This window comes from Haliaeetus leucocephalus, unplaced genomic scaffold (genome assembly GCF_000737465.1).
Source record: "Haliaeetus leucocephalus isolate CR32 unplaced genomic scaffold, Haliaeetus_leucocephalus-4.0 Scaffold228, whole genome shotgun sequence".
In the NCBI taxonomy this organism is placed as follows: Eukaryota; Metazoa; Chordata; class Aves; order Accipitriformes; family Accipitridae; genus Haliaeetus; species Haliaeetus leucocephalus.
In genome coordinates, this window is record NW_010972664.1 from 20720971 (window position 1) to 20737865 (window position 16895).

The window sequence follows — 16895 nt, forward strand, 5'->3', positions numbered from 1 at the left end:
GTGGGTATTTGGGCTGTGTATTACACAGGTGAAGAAATGGGGGTGTGGAAGTTGAGCCTGGTACTTTTTCTGGGGGTGAATTTTTGTATCTAGGCTGCTGAGCCTTCTTCAAGTTACTGTCTTTTCCAGGTGACTTATGCTGTTTCTTCTGGATTTTTAGATGAATGGGCTAGACTTTGCAAAACAGAGATACCTTATCAGTTTGCTTAAAGCTCTACAAATGCATGTATTTCACTAGACCGGAAAGAGAGATACCAGCCAGGACAAGCTTGTGAATTGGGCACAGTGAGATGAGTGGTGACATGTGGCTAGGGTGAGGGAATTGCTGCAGTAGGAATGATGTCTTGCTTTGCTTAGAGTGCACTGCCATGCCTGTTTCTTTCCTCAGGTCGATCGTGAGGAGCCGAGCACCCTCCCTCCCCTCCCCTCTTACCGGATTCCTCGTAAGTGAAGCTCGCTCACTCTTTGAGGACCAGACCTCACTGATGACTGGGAAGCAAAGAGTACCCAGGAAAGCACTTTTACCACGGACTCCACCTCAGGAGCACCAGGAACTTGTCTTCTAAGTAAAATCTGTGCCCCTTCTGTGCAGACCTGATGTCTGCTGCAATGGATACAGAATCAACATATTCGGGATACTCCCACTACTCAGGTCACTCCAAAAAAGCCCACAGACAAGGGTAAGGAAATGTTTATTTTTAATTACTTACTGCTGTAAGCTAGGACATGTCCCATGGTAAAAAATTGTAAGCCAGGATGAAATCAGTGGGGCCACAGCTATGGAGGAGATGCATGTGGAGAGTCCTTATAAGGAACATAGTGAAGAGACTGAAAGCAATAATGCTGGTAATTTAATGATATTCAACCTGTTGGATGCAGGCTGGGGTAACGTATGGCCAGCAAGATTGGGATAGTGCCAACAGAAGGATAAGATCACTTAACTCTGCTCTTGAAGTGCGAGGGATGAGTAGAGTCTCTGGGGAGAAGATGTCAGTCGTCCTAAACCAGTAATTGCCGGTTTTCTCTTCTGATGCCATTTCTTTATTGTGTAATAAGGTTTTCTATCTCTCCCCACCATCCTCCTGGCTATTCTGTTGCTGATGTGTTGGGTTTTTTTAATAGAATTTGAGTGGTACTTGAGTCCACAACAAGTCCTTTATCGGCATTGATTGGATTAGAAGTCTGGCTTTTCTGAGCAAGTCCTCTCTGTTGTGGTAGTTCAGCAGCCTCAAAAACCATCTTGCTCTGAAACTTCTGATTACTTGGAAACATTATCCTTTTTTTTTTCCCTGCATCATCATTAGTTTTACATGCAAAATGTGTGCCACTTACAGTCTTTGCAACTTAGAACTGAGCTGGTCCAAAATAACTTTGCATTTCAGAAGCAATTATCCTGTGTGGTTGGAAAAGTAATTCTTCCATGAAATGAAGTCTCTTTGCTCGCAGTCCAGTTATTGAGTAAAACATATCTTGTTTGCCTTTTCTCCCTTCCTTAACACCCCCACCCCCAATATGGATGGCCCTTTGAAGCTTAGAATGCCATGTGGAAAGATGCCTTCAAAGTTCCCAAAACAACATAAAAATCCTAGAGCCTCTTCCTGTGAACAGGAAAAAGTCTCATCCCAGGAAACCTTTGGGCTTTGGGAATTCCAAGAGAGATGCAGTGGAGAGAGCAGAGCTGGGACACTGGATGCTCCTGAGCTTTAAGCCAGTCCCTGAGCACAGTGAGGGTCTCTGGTTTAAAGGCTGCTTTCCTGTCCAGGCAGGAAGGGGGAGGAAAATATTGGTGAGCAGGTTGGTGGAGCTTAACTCATCTTGACACATCCTCAGACAAGAAGCTGTGAGGTCTACAAGGGTATTCTGGAAGTAAGGACTAGCCTGGTACCCTTGATGTTCTTGCTGTCTTTGTAAGAGGTTAACTGGGGGTTATTAACCGGTGGAAATAAACTTTACCAATTGTCCTACAGTTTTAAGGTCCTAGTTGGCAAGACTCTACGTTGCAGGATCTAAAGCTGTCTTGATTAATTCCTTCTGTTAACTGCACATGTCCCTGTGAGACACTGTTGCAGATGGAGAGCTGTGTAGACTAGTTAATCCCCAGTGGAATTGCCAGTTGTTTGGAGAATGCGACCTTCCCTTCCAAGCACAGCACTGGCAGAAGCTGTTTTAAGAGAAGATGAGGTGGTGGGGGTGTACCTCTGTCCCCTTTGCTCCCCTCGCTGATCACTGAGAGGGTAGACTGTCCCAGCCACCAGGCTGTAGGCTGCTCTGGGCAAGGTCCCTCTCTACCTCTTCCAAAGCTTTGTCACAGATTGGGTCAATATTGATCAAGAGATGGGCAAGCATGACTATGACCTAAAGCTTAGGGCACCTGCTGCAGGTAAAGGTGTAGCAGATTCCAGGCCCTGCTCCAGAAATTATCTGGTAACGTTGTTCTCCTCTTGCTCTGTTTGGAAAAGGAGTCGGGACAGGCACAAATCACCGCGAAGCAAAGACGGCAGTCGGTCTGAGAAGTCCGTCACTATCCAGACACCTCCTGCAGAGCCGCTGCTTGGGAACGATGCCTCTCGGGCAGAGGAGGGCCAGGTAAGGAGGGAGTGAAAGCAAACGTGGAGCGTGATTTCTGGAACAGAGCTTGTGACTTACCGGCACATGGGTAGGAAAAAAGTGTTGCTCACGTGCTGTTAGTAAAGAATCATGACTTATGGGTACCCTTTATTCATGCATAAAGCCAAGGTCTCAATCAGTTTTATCTTTTCTGAGAAGCATTATTTTTGACAGCACCAGTGCTGATATGACTACTCCTGGGGCACTAATTTGCCTCTGTCTCCAGAGCATCATCTGCCAAGCTCTGTAGAAACATATGTTTCCATCATCTCACTGTGCATTATTCAGGTCAACCCTTTCACCTGTATGTGCAGTTTTGTTTTTAAGCAGGATTTGCTCTAGGTAATTGTGTAAAGCGCATAAGGACCAGGATCCCGATAGAGAAAGGAGGCAAGAAATGTAAAGTAATGTGAAATAGCTGGGAAGGAGGATGAACTCAGTGGAATTTAGTACATTAACACTGAGTTAAATAAAGAATGGAATAATGCTGAGTTTAGATTGCACCTAGGATGGATCCAGTACTCTTTCTGCTCTAGCAGTTGATGTGAAGGTGCATATTCATTTTCAAAGAGTGGCTGATGCTGCAAGATATAGAATGCAGGATGTTTCAGTGCCTCCTGGGCTGGATTTGGGGTGTGTTAATCCTTAGCTGTGGGGCTCCACCTCTGCCCTTTCAAAAAAAAAAAAAAAAAAAAAAAAAAAGTGATGCCTAGTTTCCACCCAATCTGTGTATGGTAGCACGTGTAACAGTACTCGTGTAGCCACGGGTGGGCTCACTTCATGTACTGCCATTTGGTATTTTGTCATCAGATGCTTGTTTTCATGAGTCCCAGCTATTACTTCAAATAGATCTAAAAGTGCTGGTCAATTCTTAAGCTCTTGTTTTCACGCTGACCTCCTCAATTTGAATTAAAGCCAAAGCGAAATAAGTTGATGCATGAGCAAGACTTCTCTGCTAGGGAGCAGGGTGCCCTGGGTTGGGTACAACAACTTTGTACCACTAAAGATTTAGACTTATATTTCCAAATAACTGCACATTTTTTTTTTGCTTATGCTACTTTAAAATGGGAAGAGCTGTTATAAGAGGTAGACTGAGACTAGAGTTGCCTGTTGTCTTCAGGGCTGTAGCCTTAAGCTGCTGTGGTGTTTCTGTCCTTTCTGTCTTCCACGCAGTTTCTCAGTTCATCAAATGGAGGAAACTATGCAGAGCTATTTCATGCATAAACATAAAATAGTTGAAATGCTTAGATTGCTTTACTGAAGACACTGGCAAAGAGGGAAATGTGATAGGATTATGCTGCTTTTCAGGACATACTACAATGCAGGTATCTCTTCTGGGGCCTCTGTTTTGGTGAGAAGCAACTCAGAAAACCCCTCGTATTAATTCAAGATGCTGACTGTTTGTGGTTGGTCTGTCTCAAAACCCTACTGCTCTAGGCATGGGAGGTATTCATGTCTTGGAGTGCATTAGAAGTTAAATCCCTGGAGTTGTTCAGAGTAGTCCTGCTGCCTCTGTCTAGTCCTTTCCCAGAGATTCTTGAAGAGTCTTTCTTCTGACTTTTTTAAAGAAGTGAATAAAGGTTTAAAATTATGCCTGTTTCTTTAAAATGAAATGCTTTGATCAGCATGTGTAGCTGCAGAAGTCTGGGAGAAGGTGTAAATCCTGTTAATGACACCAGCTGCAGGAGGGTAGGAGGAAGAGCAAAACGTGTGCTTCTGAGTGTTGCAGCTACAAAGGTGTCAGGTACCAAGCAGCATTGCGCATGTATTGCCACTGTTTGGTGTGTGTTTGTGGGAAGCATCAGAAGTCTTCATGTGCATGAGTCACTCCAGCAGCAGCTGTGAGTCAAATCCATACATGTCAGTGTAACTCTTTGGCTGTGCCAGCACCAGGAAGGAGCAATTGGAGGCATCGTGGGATGGGAGAACTAGCTTGCAGAAGTCCCCAGTATTAGCTAGGGAAGAAGTGAGACTTTCAGAAAACGTAATGTGATCTCAAGCTTGACTATATGGCGACTGTATTTCAGGGAAGCTTCTTTGTGCCTGAGTGGCTTCTGACAATATCCTGGACTCGAATACCAGAGGTACTTGGTAGTCTAGGATCCTCTAAACTTAAAGCCCCATGCCTGAAAATATCCTCTGTGACCACCTGTGATTTGTTGGTTTAACTAAACTTTTATTAGAATGTCAGCTATTGAGGGCAGCGCTACTGTGGAGGAGAATAAAAGAAAACAAAGTGGAGGAACTTGCTGGCAGTGCGGTTGCTTCTGTTACAGATGGAAAAATAATGTGTGAACATGTTTTTGATTGTGTAACAACAACAACTGGCTTGAAACACTGAAATGAAAATTTCCCTTCCAGGTGCTTCTGTGGTGCACTTGCACCACAGAATTTGTGGGCTGGAAGAGTGCTAGTCCTTGCCCTGCACATGGGAACTGGTGATTATTGCAGTTTCCAAGAGTTATGTGATATTACTTAAGTGTGCTGGAAGAGGAACCGCTGGGGTACAGCGAGTGGTATAGCAAGCTGAGCTACCTGCTCTACAGTAACAAGTTTTTAACACTAATGTTTATAGTCACTGGTTTGGACAAGTTGCTGTTGTTTCCAAACCTTTCCTAATTTTCAGGGTTGATTATTCAATATGTTGACAGTGTTGCTTTTGCTATTTTTTTTTTTTTCCCTGGGACTTAAGTCTGTTGTAGCAATCCCTTTCCAGGCAAGAAGAATAGAAGACCTGGAAGGAATAACCTGATTATTTCAATATTATTTTTGTTTATCTCTTCCTCTCTCAGGATGACAACTGGGGTGAGACCACAACAGCAATCACAGGCACCTCTGAGCACAGTATTTCCCAGGAGGACATTGCCCGGATCAGTAAGGATCTGGAGGACAGTGTTGGGTTGGACTGCAAACGTTACCTGGGCTTAACAGTGGCAGCTGTTCTCGGACTTCTTGTCTTCCTTACCCCCATCGCCTTCATTCTGTTACCCCAGATCCTGTGGCGGGATGATCTGGAGCCGTGTGGTACTGTTTGTGAGGGACTATTCATCTCTGTGGCATTTAAACTCCTCATTCTTCTGATTGGGACCTGGGCTCTGTTCTTCCGCCAGCCCAAGGCAGATATACCAAGGGTGTTTGTGTTTCGGGCCCTTCTGTTGGTCCTCATATTCCTGTTTGTGTTTTCCTACTGGCTCTTTTACGGCGTTCGCATCTTGGACTCGAAGGACACCAACTACCAAGGAATAGTACAGTACGCGGTGTCTCTGGTGGATGCTCTGCTCTTCATTCACTACCTGGCCATTGTGCTGCTGGAGCTACGGCAGCTGCAGCCCATGTTCACTGTCAAGGTAGTTCGGTCAACAGACGGAGAGTCACGATACTACAGCTTGGGGCACTTGAGGTAGGTACGACGCCTTGAAGTCCAGCGGTGTAGATAAGCGTGGCTATGCTGTAGCATGAAGCATCAACTGCTTTTGTACATGCGATATTGCTGGTTTCTGAATCTTCCCCCAGAGGAGTCCTAGAGTCTCTCCACAGTTACCGAACTGAACCTCTCTTCCCCTCTGTGAGTGTGGGAGAGGTTGTCCCTGCTTCAGAGGAGTCTGTGCATTTCTGTAAATGGAAAGAGCTGATGGTACAACTTCAGGCTGATCATTGGGCTAAGCCTGATGAGATCTTTAAGATCCTTCTCTGGGCTTCTTGCCCTGTCTCCGTACTGGAGGAAAGGGGAAAGGCCTCCTTGTTTAGCCAGGGCTGGCTTGTGCTCTTCGGCTCTGTATGGATCAGTTTAGGTATAGATATAGATCAGTTTGCTGGGTCAGATGTATCTGGGAGTGTTTGGGAGCTGTGCAATATCCATAGGTGTGACACCTGCATGCCTGCTTCCACCTTCCTGCTGGGGTTAATGCTTCCCTCAGCAAAGGTATAAGAAAGGACAGGCGTCTCAATCTCCTTAGTTCCCATGTCCTGTGAAGCTCTCTAGAAATGTCTTAGTTCCTGTGCCCTGTGAAGCAGGCAGCTGAGCTCTGAAGGTGATTCCCCAGACTGTATGTGCACTTAAACATCTGTTCTGCTTATCCTGTCCAGACCCCTATGGCATGCGTATCTATTGCAGATGGAGAGATTAGTGTCTGCTGGTTTAAGTGGATGTAGGAACAGTCTCCTGCAGCCATTAGCTGAGCGATGGAATTGCTTTGAAGCAGATTTAGTGGTTGAAGCTCAAGTCTGGGAGTTGACTCCTGGATGTTGTTTCTGGCTTAATGGAAGAACTCAGGGCCTTTTGGGTGGACTAGGTCTGGATTCTGCTGTGTTTTCCTTCTCTGTAAAATGTGAAGGAGAGCCCCTCTTGTGTAATGGAAGTGTTCCCATTGACTTAATGAAAGGTCACCTTCAGGGATTAAAAAAAATGAAGTAATCTCAGCTGGTTTTCTTGTGAAACTTTTTTTTTTTTTAAACTTAAAATTTACTCTGTGGTACATGGCAGATCCAGCGTAGCCTTTAAGACTAGGGAGATGGAGAGATGACTACCAAAGAGTTCCCCTGTGCCACAGCTTTGTGGCTTGAGGTGTGCTGCAGCAGTTCTCTCTTAAGTGAATTCCGCACAGAAAGTTCAGTACATGTATATATACACCTATATACACACACAGTGTGCAGGTTTGGTTTGAGAGAGTTTGCTTGTTGCTCGGTGGTAGATTGTGGGTTTGTGTTCAGAGGAATTAAGATCCTACGCCTGCCAAAGTCTGTATGCCTGGCTTTAACCATGTAAGTAACCTTGCCATTGGAGGCAAAGAACTTGCTTGAGAATCAAGGCCTAAATATTTAGTAGCACATGTGTTAGAAACGGTGTTCTCTCCAATTCTCTCTTTGTAGCAAGGTTTTGAAATGCCTTGGGTGATGCGAGGGCAGCAAAGAGTTGTAAAACCTAGGGTGAAATCTGAGATGTATGAAAAATTAATAACTTTTCATTTGTTGGCAAGCTGATTGCAATTTTGTTTGGCATATTGAATCGAAACCATGCAGCATGTAGATGCTTCAGTGTCTTGTGTTACAGGAGTGTCTTGCTAAGCGTGTCCAATAATGGTAAACTAGTGTTGCTTTTTCCTTAGTTTCTGAAAGATGAGTATAATATGTATTGACACATGTTTTGAAGCCTGTGTGTTTTTCCATCTTTGCTAATGTAAAGGTAGAACTGTGTAGGTTTGATCAGTGGCCAAGTGTCTCCCAGCTAAGGGAGAGTTCATTCTCTCTCCCTCTTGCTACAATCAACAGGAAGAGTTACTTGTGTGTTAACGGTGAGAGCTGCTGGTCTTCATACAGAGTGTGGCCCCAATGTGACAAACGCTGTAAGAAGTGTATGTAGTTGGTATCTCCTTCAACTTCTAGAGGCTTAGGATTGTGAGATATTTATGTAAAACATGAGAAATTTGGGAACTTTTGAACATCTTTGCAGCATAATTTTGCAAAGTTTCCGTAAAGGTCTTGACAGGCTTGTCGGTGAATTGTCAGGGTCACGAGGGGCTGCCTTCTGCCTCTGGCTGAGGCATGGGGCTGGAATGGGAGGTCTGTTGATGGGAAAATGTGGTGACATGCAAGGACAGTTTGGTTTATTCCGGAAGACTGGAGAAGCAGCCTCATGGATGTGCTGGAGAGGTGGTTGTAGCTATGATGGAGTATGCATATACTACTTGTTGCTGCCTCTGGGCTCTCCATTTGCCACCATGCGTGCTTGCTTCACCCCAGCACTTTTAAAGGGGTCTTAGGTTGTGGGCTGCCACCTGGAAGGAGCAAGCATGCTTTAACAGGTATAGCAATCTGACTGCCTCCTGAAATCAAAACCTTGCTGCCTCAGTCCAGCCTTTTGCCCTCTTCACGCTCTCAGATATCTTCAAAGTTTTGCTCCCTGGCTGTTCATGGAGTCTGTCTTGCTCAACTGTCCAGGGTGCTCTGGAGAAGCTGGTGGCAAGAAGGCTCTTGAGACATCTTACCTTGTTCAATGTTGCTTCTTGGAGTAGCTCTGGATTTTCCGCAGGAAAATTGTTGCTATCAACCTTTTTAATCCAAGGTGGAAGCTTTCAAATTCTAGGTCTTTTCTGATGAGGCAGAGGGACCTGCTATGTAAGTATGAGGAAGACAGACTTTCTGGGGGAGAAGGGAAGAAAACAATAGCTCAGCCACCCTTTTCTGGAAAACCATGTTTTTGCCAGGCAGGGTACAGACAGGATTTTCCACCCTCCCTGGCTCCAAATGCAGCAAAGAAGCTGAAAGTGCTGAGTTAGGTATTCCACTCCACCCCTGAGGCCTCTAGGTCCAGGAGGGTAAGCATATTTGGGAGTAGTTCCCCAAATTCATATTATAATCAACCTATTAATAGGCTGGCTTGGTCCCACCCCCAGCACTTTGGCTGTAGCTTTTCTTCTGGGAGACTTGACTGCCAAAACGAGCATTCCCTTTGGCATTGATTCAGGAGCTTGGGGGGGAGGTAAAAATTAAATTGGAGTCCCAGTGAACATGGTGCCAAGTCTCAGCTCACTGATTGCTGTGCTGCTTCTGGTAGGAAGGGCTGCCACGCAGGGGGAACGCTTTAAGGTGGTATGTATGGGTAAAGAGCGGGGAAGAGAGTAGATGCAAGAAAGGTCAAGCCTGGGAAAATGCGAGAGGTTGGGTGGGGATGCTGGCGAGACTCTTGGAAGCAACAACAAAGGTGGGGGAGAGCGACAGTAGATAACTTTTTCAGTTGAAAGGCTGATACTTTTGTGAGCTGAGGCTTGGATTTGCAGCTGAGGCTTTGGTTTGTCCCTACAGATAGGGACACTGATGGAGCCTGTCATCCACAGTTGAGTACCTTCTGGATAGCTCAGAAACTACATAGGAAGGATGTTGCTGGATAAAACCCTCCTTTTCTGTAGTTAGGGTGCTAAACATATTCCCTTCCTCTCCAGTGAATACTCTTTCCCCACCCTAGAGCTTTGCTAGTCTAGACAGCTCAAGAAAATGAATGGCTTCAAACACATGGTAATTACTGATCTTACACATAGACTGAATGTTGGGCTCCAGTATAGCCTTGGTTTTCTGAGGTTAGAAATGTCTGAGACTGGGTCTTTCCTCCCTTTTGCTCATCCTTGCAGTAGGGATATGAGGAGCAAGGCCATGATAGTTCATCATGTGTTGGGCTGTATGAAGTACTGAGAGCTTCAGCCTGCTTTTCTCTTTCCTGGCATGGGCTTGCCTTTATGAACCAACTGGCTGAGAAGCTAGTGGGAGGCCTCCGTATGCCTTTGGAATAGGGGTACAGTTTTTGCAGATGGCTGTGAGCTGGTTGATGTTCTCTGTCCATCTAATCAAGAGCAGTTTAGTGCTCGGAAATAGCAGCTCTGTATAGAAAAGGTCTGTTAGAGCATTGCCTGTACCCGTGTTACCCATCTGCATTTGGACAGATGTTTGCTGAACTGTGGTTTAAAAATCCAGGAAGGGAGCAGCTGCTTCCTCAAAACAGGTACCTGTCACTGAACAGCCTGTACCTTCCCTGCAGGCATTATCAATATCTCATTGGGAAATCTCGTGCACATGCTCATAAAAAGTAGACGCATACGTGTTTTGCAGAAGGGGAAAACATCCAGCCTGTCTCCCAGCTGAACTGGAGTAGCTGTTTCTTAGGCGGTGCATGAGCCTTTAGCTTTAATACAAACCAGAGCTGAAGCAGAATTGCATGGTGGAAGCTGGTGTCACTTTTGACCCAGCTGTTTTGGCTTGGCAGTCTTGTATCTATTGAACCTGTTGCTTATAAAACTGATCTCTAGGCTGTCAGTATTTACTGATCTAATCTGAGGAGTGCTCTCTTGTCTGTGTCCCTTGGTGCCACTGGGGCCGTGTTCCCTAGTCAGGGAGTGCGTAGAGGGCTAAGGAGTGGAAATAAGCTTCTTCATACTCCAGCCCGCATTTGTAAGCCTTGCACATCTGATCTTGCAACAATGGGGTGTTGCTCAAGTATGTCTCGCCTTATCAAGGGTGACATTTTTCTAATGAAGAACACCTGGTCAACATTTGAACTGTACGCAGTGCTCTTGCCTGGAGTTGTGTCGACACTCCTCTCAAGGCTGTGTTGTCCTAAAATCTCCCTACGCCTCAAAAGGAAAGCTTCCATGGCATATAGACACTTTTGTTTCTGTTTCTAGTATGGTGACATGTATCAGCTTAGCCATGGGTTTAGGAAGCTGGATCTCTTGCCTGAGGCAACAGCTGCTGAAATCCTGCTGTTTTCTGGTGAAGGAACTTCATAATGTGTGTCTAATTGCATGGGTTGATCATAGTGTGACTGATCCCGTATGCTTGTGGGCCATTTCTGTTTCCAGTCGGGCAGTCAGAAGTGGGACTGCAGAACAAGCATAGGTGCACACTAGTGCAATGCTGTACCTGCCCAGCTAAATCCTGCTGGAGGCACTCTGGGCTTGCACGCTCTTCCTTCTACCCTGTGTGCAATTTGCTTGGTCTGCGTTCCCAGGGAGTAGAGGAGTTACACTGACCTTCCTTTCTCCTTGGGGTTTCTTCAACCCTCACCATCTTCCGTCGTGATAAACACTGTGATGAAAGAGATTGAGCTGATGAGTTTTTACCTTGTTCTGTAGCAACACACCTTATTAACTGTCCTGATGCCTTGATTACAGGAGCTTCCTAGAACAGCATTTTCCACAGACTAGCGACTTTGCAGAGCAGCTCTGTCGCCAGAGCCTCCAGCCTGTGTGAAGTTAGCCTGGTTCCTGAATGCATTTTCTCTGTCCTGAAATCAGTGCAAGGCACCCTGATGAGCATTTGTGTGTGTCCCCTGCCCATCACCAAACCTGATGAGCACCAGCATTGAATAGTCTCTCCTCCCAAGAAGTTCTGGGATAGCCGGCTAAATGGGTGTTAATTGCATCTGCAAGTGTGAAGCTCCTTGAAGAAACTGAGCTGTCTGCTCCAGAGCAGCTTCTTTAGCACTGAGAGGTGTCAGACTTGTGACCTCCAAGCCAATGTCTTTCCAGCAGCACTTCACATAGCTGGGTGTTTACAACCACCTTTTTGCAACTCATCATCTCTGCAGCTGGGCTGCTTCTCCATGCTCCCATTCCTGAGCTTGCAGAACTCTCTGTCCACAGTTGTGTGGCATGGGCAGTTGAGCATTAGCACCCTTCAAACACTCCATGCCATGGAGTAGCCGTGGAGTAGGGAAGGAAGATCTGACTTGGGGCTGAACTAATAATGACTTAATGGGAAAAGACGTGCAACTGCGTTCTTAGTCATTCTTAGTCACAGGCCATACCTTTCCCCCCTGTGTCTGCTGCCTCGCCTCCAGGAGGATGGTGCCACAGAGAGCAGTTCACCTGATTGCTCTTGCCATGAGGGTACCTGTGGAATTGCAGAAGGGAATTTTCCAGTGGCCTCTGAAAAAAATGTGTGCTGTTCCCTGCTGCGTAGGGAGCAGTCTCCTTTGATGCTCCAGATGAGTTATGGGAATGGTGCCTTGTTCTGTTTTACGAGGGTCGGTTTGGTAGTGCATGGGGTGTGCAGTCAGCAGAGTTCAGCTAGGACTTCTTACTTGGGTCAGAGCAACAGCTCATTAAGAGGATGTTTCTTTGTGACAGTAGTGAGCAGCAGACTCCAGGAGTGCCAGGTGCTTCTCATTAGAGGGGAGGGGAAAGTCTAGGATGGACTGTCAGTATCTGACTGCGTGCACAACTCATCTGGGAGTTTCTGATGTGGTAAAGCCTGTCTCCAAGGCCTGGGAGGGCTCTGCTTTTCTGAAAGGAGCATGTTTTCCTAGCCCCATGCCTTTCTGCATATGCTTTTCCGAAGATTTTATATATGGCTTTACACATAGAGCTGCTCTTCGTTTTGATAAAGATGAGAGAGCTCAGGAACTGAAGTGCCCACAGTCATCTTCCTACCCCTCTCCTCCTTTGTTTGATCTTGATCTTTGATCAGCCCCAGCACCCCTTGTGCATGCACCACCTCCCCTCTCCTTTTCCCTGGGAGGAGTGTGGAATTGAGTGTACTAGACCACAGCCCAGGTACCAGTCGTATTGTGCTCCTGCAGACGTACCAGGCAGCAATGGCGAGTGGTGCAAGGTGATTGTTATACCCTGGAGCAGTCTCACATTTTTTGAATACTTAATACTTTAAAAGTTTACAAGCCTACTTGTAAGTGAAGGGCCTGCTGTCAATTATTAATACCCCTGGCTAGTATGCTATTACTTGCTGCCTGACAGGGAACTGCTAGGCTTTGTCCTTCTGAAAGAGGTGGTGTGGAGGAAATGCCGTTGGTTTCATCTGCAGAGATTTTGCTTCTTGTTGGTTTGTCTTTCAGAATCAACGTTGCCCAGAAGTACAAGAACAGCATGTGCTCCAGCTTACCCTGTACTTAAAGGGTTTGTCATGTAATTTCTTTTCCCCTGCTGTCGGTGCCCTCCAAAGCGCCTGTGTGTACCACCCACAGAGACAGATGGTCTCCCTAAGCTGCTGAACAAATTTTGTGGCCGTGAAGATACTTTTATCTTCAAAAGCTGAAAAAAAAAAAAAAAAAAAATCCACCCCCTCAACCTTTGACATCTGTTTCTTGTGGTGAATGATGAAATACAAATATTCTGCAAAGGAGTGAGCTGTGTGCCCTTTGGGGAAAAGGAGGAGGCTTGCTTTTTGTTAAAAGTGTAAGAAATTGTGAATTTACAGTTCTCGTACAGCCCAACCAAGTAATGTCCAAGAAAACTGGAAGCTAATTCCTGACCCTACCCTTGAAGGAATAAGGAAGAGTTAATAGGGAGCTGGGTAGTAGTAAAAGAATTTCCCCACACACACACATACACAAAACCGAGGGCAATATTTTCGCTTATATCTTCATCCCCCCTCCAGCATTCACTCCCCTTAAATGAACCTCTGTGCTTAAATTCCCCTTGTGCAGTTTAGGTCAAGTGGGGACCTCAGCTGACAGGGGAGAGCTATTCCCCAGCTGACAGCAAAACAGGCTCCTGGCACAGCAGTAAGGTCCTTAGCTGCGGTTTGGGGGCTTCCAACTCCGGCTTGCGCTCCCGAAGTCCTGGCAGAGGGTCATCTGCATCCTTGTTGGGACTGGATTTTTGATGCTCAGCTTGGAACTGCAGCCCATGTCCCTGCAGCCCTGGCATTGTTCGTAGGGTTGCTCTACGCTGGCTATAAAATGTGGTGGCTCTTGCTTGTGCAAAGCTTGCTGGGATGGAGCAGGGTGGTGGAGGGATGCTGTGCAGGGAGAGTGGGCTGTAGTTTAAGAAAGCTGATATTCATTTGTGTGCAAGGGTCTGCTAGCGGGTAGCATCGATGCTGCCTATTCAGGCCTGTCGGGGTAGGCTTGCAGGGAAATAACACTCGGAGGTGTTGTGAGAGAAATACTAGAAGAAGTTAAAGCTGCTGTATTGACTCAAATGGCAAACTTCATTCAAAGTCTGGCCACGTTAATCCTGTCCCCTGCTGGGGTCAAGTAAGAGGTGGTCCTCTTTCCTGAGAGAGCATCCTACCAGGCTGCTGTTGGAACAGGAGCTGAATACTGATGTTTCATGGCAGCATCATCTAAATTTAAAGTCCTATTATAGCACTGAAGTTTTTCTGCCAGTAGAAACTTTGAACACTTTCTGTTGTTTCATTGGAATTAAAGTTGTGTTTCTTAGCTTTCACTTAAAAAAAAACCAAACCACCAACCAAACTGCGCCCCCCTCCCCCCAAAAAAACCAAACCCAAACAACAAAAGAACAACGAAACCCACCTCGCCCGTAGTTGCTTCACAACTATTAATGTAACTCAAAGAATTCCTTGTCTGAAGACTCTGGCCTTATTTGATGCATGGTCAGGCTTTAAATTATCTTTTGAAAATGCAGACTCTTATAAACTTCTTGCCATACCTGCCAGTCCCTGCGTTTTTTTTTTTTTTTTTTTTCTTTTGGGGCTCAGACTAATCAGAGGCAGAGCATACATGTGTGTCAGGAAGAGGAAATGCATTGCTGTCATGGATTATGCTACTCCCAGGGACTGGAAGTGGTAATGCAGGGTACCATGTATTGCCTGCTGCTGCAAGGTTCCTAGGCACTTGAGCAGCTCACAAGCTCGAGCTGGAGGCTAATGGGTGCCCTGTAGCTCAGGGCTTGGGAGTCTGGTATTTCATCCCTTATGTGTCTGCCCTAAGTGCCTGTTTTCACTCTTGCATGCAGAGTAAGCTCTTGGTCTTGCTCCCGACTCCTGTGTTGAGAAGGTAAAGCACTCCTTGGTGTCACCCCTGACTTGTTTGAAACTCCTTAAATCCTAAATATAACCAAGTGTATAGAAACTTTTGAAAGAGGTTAAGCCTCCCTCATAAATACTTGGTACACCCCTCAATTACATAAATGTTTGATCATAGTTTCACATCACTTAAACTAATGCTGCTGCAAAAAATACCCTGTCAACGGTCTGATCCTTCCTCACCCCTCCCAAAGAAATCTTGTCTGGTTGCACAGGGATCTGAATCGTGGAACTAGTAACTTACAACTCTATATTATCTATGTAGCTTTGTAGTTTGTTTGTGTATCTTTCTTCCTAGGTTATTTAGCCCAGCTCAATTTCTGCAGTCTTTTTAACTGTCCTTCTGGTGCTTAAGGGTTAGAAGGGCTTATGGTGGCATAAGAAAGGTGCGATGGAGCAGTGGGAAAGAGGCAGGACAGCATCCTCTCATGGCAGTGATGGTTTAATTGAAAGCAATCCCGCTGCTGCCTGCGTGAGGAGACAGATTGTGCATATGTGTTGCTGCAGTCTGCCTGCAGAGCAGGAGCAGTCCTTGGTGGTGCATGGCTCTGTCTGCAAAAGTGTGCTCCTCTGCTGAGCTTGGGGAAAGGAGACCCTCGAGTCCTTCCTTGCTTCTCCTCTGCTACCCAGCAGGCCTACAGGGGACCAGCTGTGGCCCAAGCGTGAGGGACAGGTCTCTTGCCCCAGGCAATGTCTCTTAAGCTGCAGAGCCAGACACTGTGTACCACAAGGATGGCAGCTCATTGCTGTGGTCTTGGTGTAGAGTCGTATCTCCAGCTGTGAGGCTGGACTCTAAATTATCGTCTTGAGCCATGCAGGTCTCCTTCCACAGGGCTCGTTGGCCTCAATAGTCTGCTCAGCTGTGGAAATTGTTATCTGTAAGATAGACTTCAGCATTGTCCCTGACACTCTCAAATCGGTCACGGGTCTGTGTCGCGTTGGGTGCGGACAAGCGGAGCCTGCTTGGGCTGGTGGCAGCTGGGTGCAACACCCCCAGGTGCCCGGGGCAGCCGGCTTGCCCCTGCTTTGTCAGCACCTGCATCTCTCTGGTGTGCCTGTATCTGCCGTGCTGTGCAGGTTTGTGGGGACGGCTTGACAGCAGCTTCCTCCCATCATATGTTCACTGAAGTCGTCCCCTTTGTGCTCTTTCTCTCACTGCCCTCCTTCCCAACCTGCCAATTTGCTCAACAGATAAAGGAAGCTTTTCACAGCTTTGGTTTTGCTTCACTGTGAGCAGATGGTAGTTGATTTTTTTTTTCTCTCCTAAATAAGCAAGTTAGTATTCTCGCTGGCTCCCTTGAGGATGCCCCACCACTTTGCAAAATTGCGGCGTGGAGGCAGACTGCTTGTTGTGCTGGCAGTGCACTTGGAGAACCATTTCTGAGCTCTAGCACGTGGATCCAGTAGCTTCTGCTCTTCAGATCCGATTCAACTATTACCGGCTCCTGAGGGTGCTGGGCTGGGCTTGAGGGGTGGATGTCTGGCCAGGCGTTGGTTTGGTTTGCTGTGGGTGTCTAGGACATGGCAGATACGTGGCTGGGCACAGGCAGCTCCTTTGCTCTCATCTTTCTTCTCTGCATCGCAGCAGACCTTGGGGCAATGAGGTGCTGGTAGCAGGGGTTTGCTCTCTGCCTGATGAGAAGGTAGTGCCTTTGCCTGTCTGAATGTGTTGTATATGATCAAAGGGAAGTGGATGCCTCTAGTTTGAGAGCTGTTGGGGCATCTGCTTGTGGTTATTGGTGTGCGAGGAACTGGTTGAAATCCAGCCCAAGCTGTTAGTGCCTGAAAGCTGCTCTTGTCCACCGGCTAATCCATGTGCTATACCGTTTAGATTTAGTGGTTCTGCTAGGTATCTGCATGGTGAGTAAGTGCTTGAAAACACCCACCCGCACACACTGTTCCTCTTGGAGAGGCGGTCTTGGTGCAGGAGGATGCGAGTGGTTTGCTTTGGAGCCTGCTCTCCTGGCAGCTGGCTTCTTCAGCCTTCTGGGGGAGAGGTTTGTTGTGCCGCC

At 46.6% G+C, this 16895-nt stretch overlaps 1 protein-coding gene across 1 annotated transcript in view; it reads left to right on the forward strand.

Annotated features, from left to right (window-relative positions):
- Positions 1-386: 386 nt before the first annotated feature.
- The window catches only part of VANGL1 (VANGL planar cell polarity protein 1), a 31344-nt gene continuing 14835 nt past the window's right edge, over positions 387-16895 (forward strand). The window contains exons 1-3 of the mRNA XM_010567446.1: positions 387-680; positions 2460-2586; positions 5400-6007. Coding sequence (XP_010565748.1) covers positions 598-680; positions 2460-2586; positions 5400-6007 — 818 coding nt within the window. The 5' untranslated portion in view covers positions 387-597. The remainder of the gene's footprint in view (positions 681-2459; positions 2587-5399; positions 6008-16895) is intronic.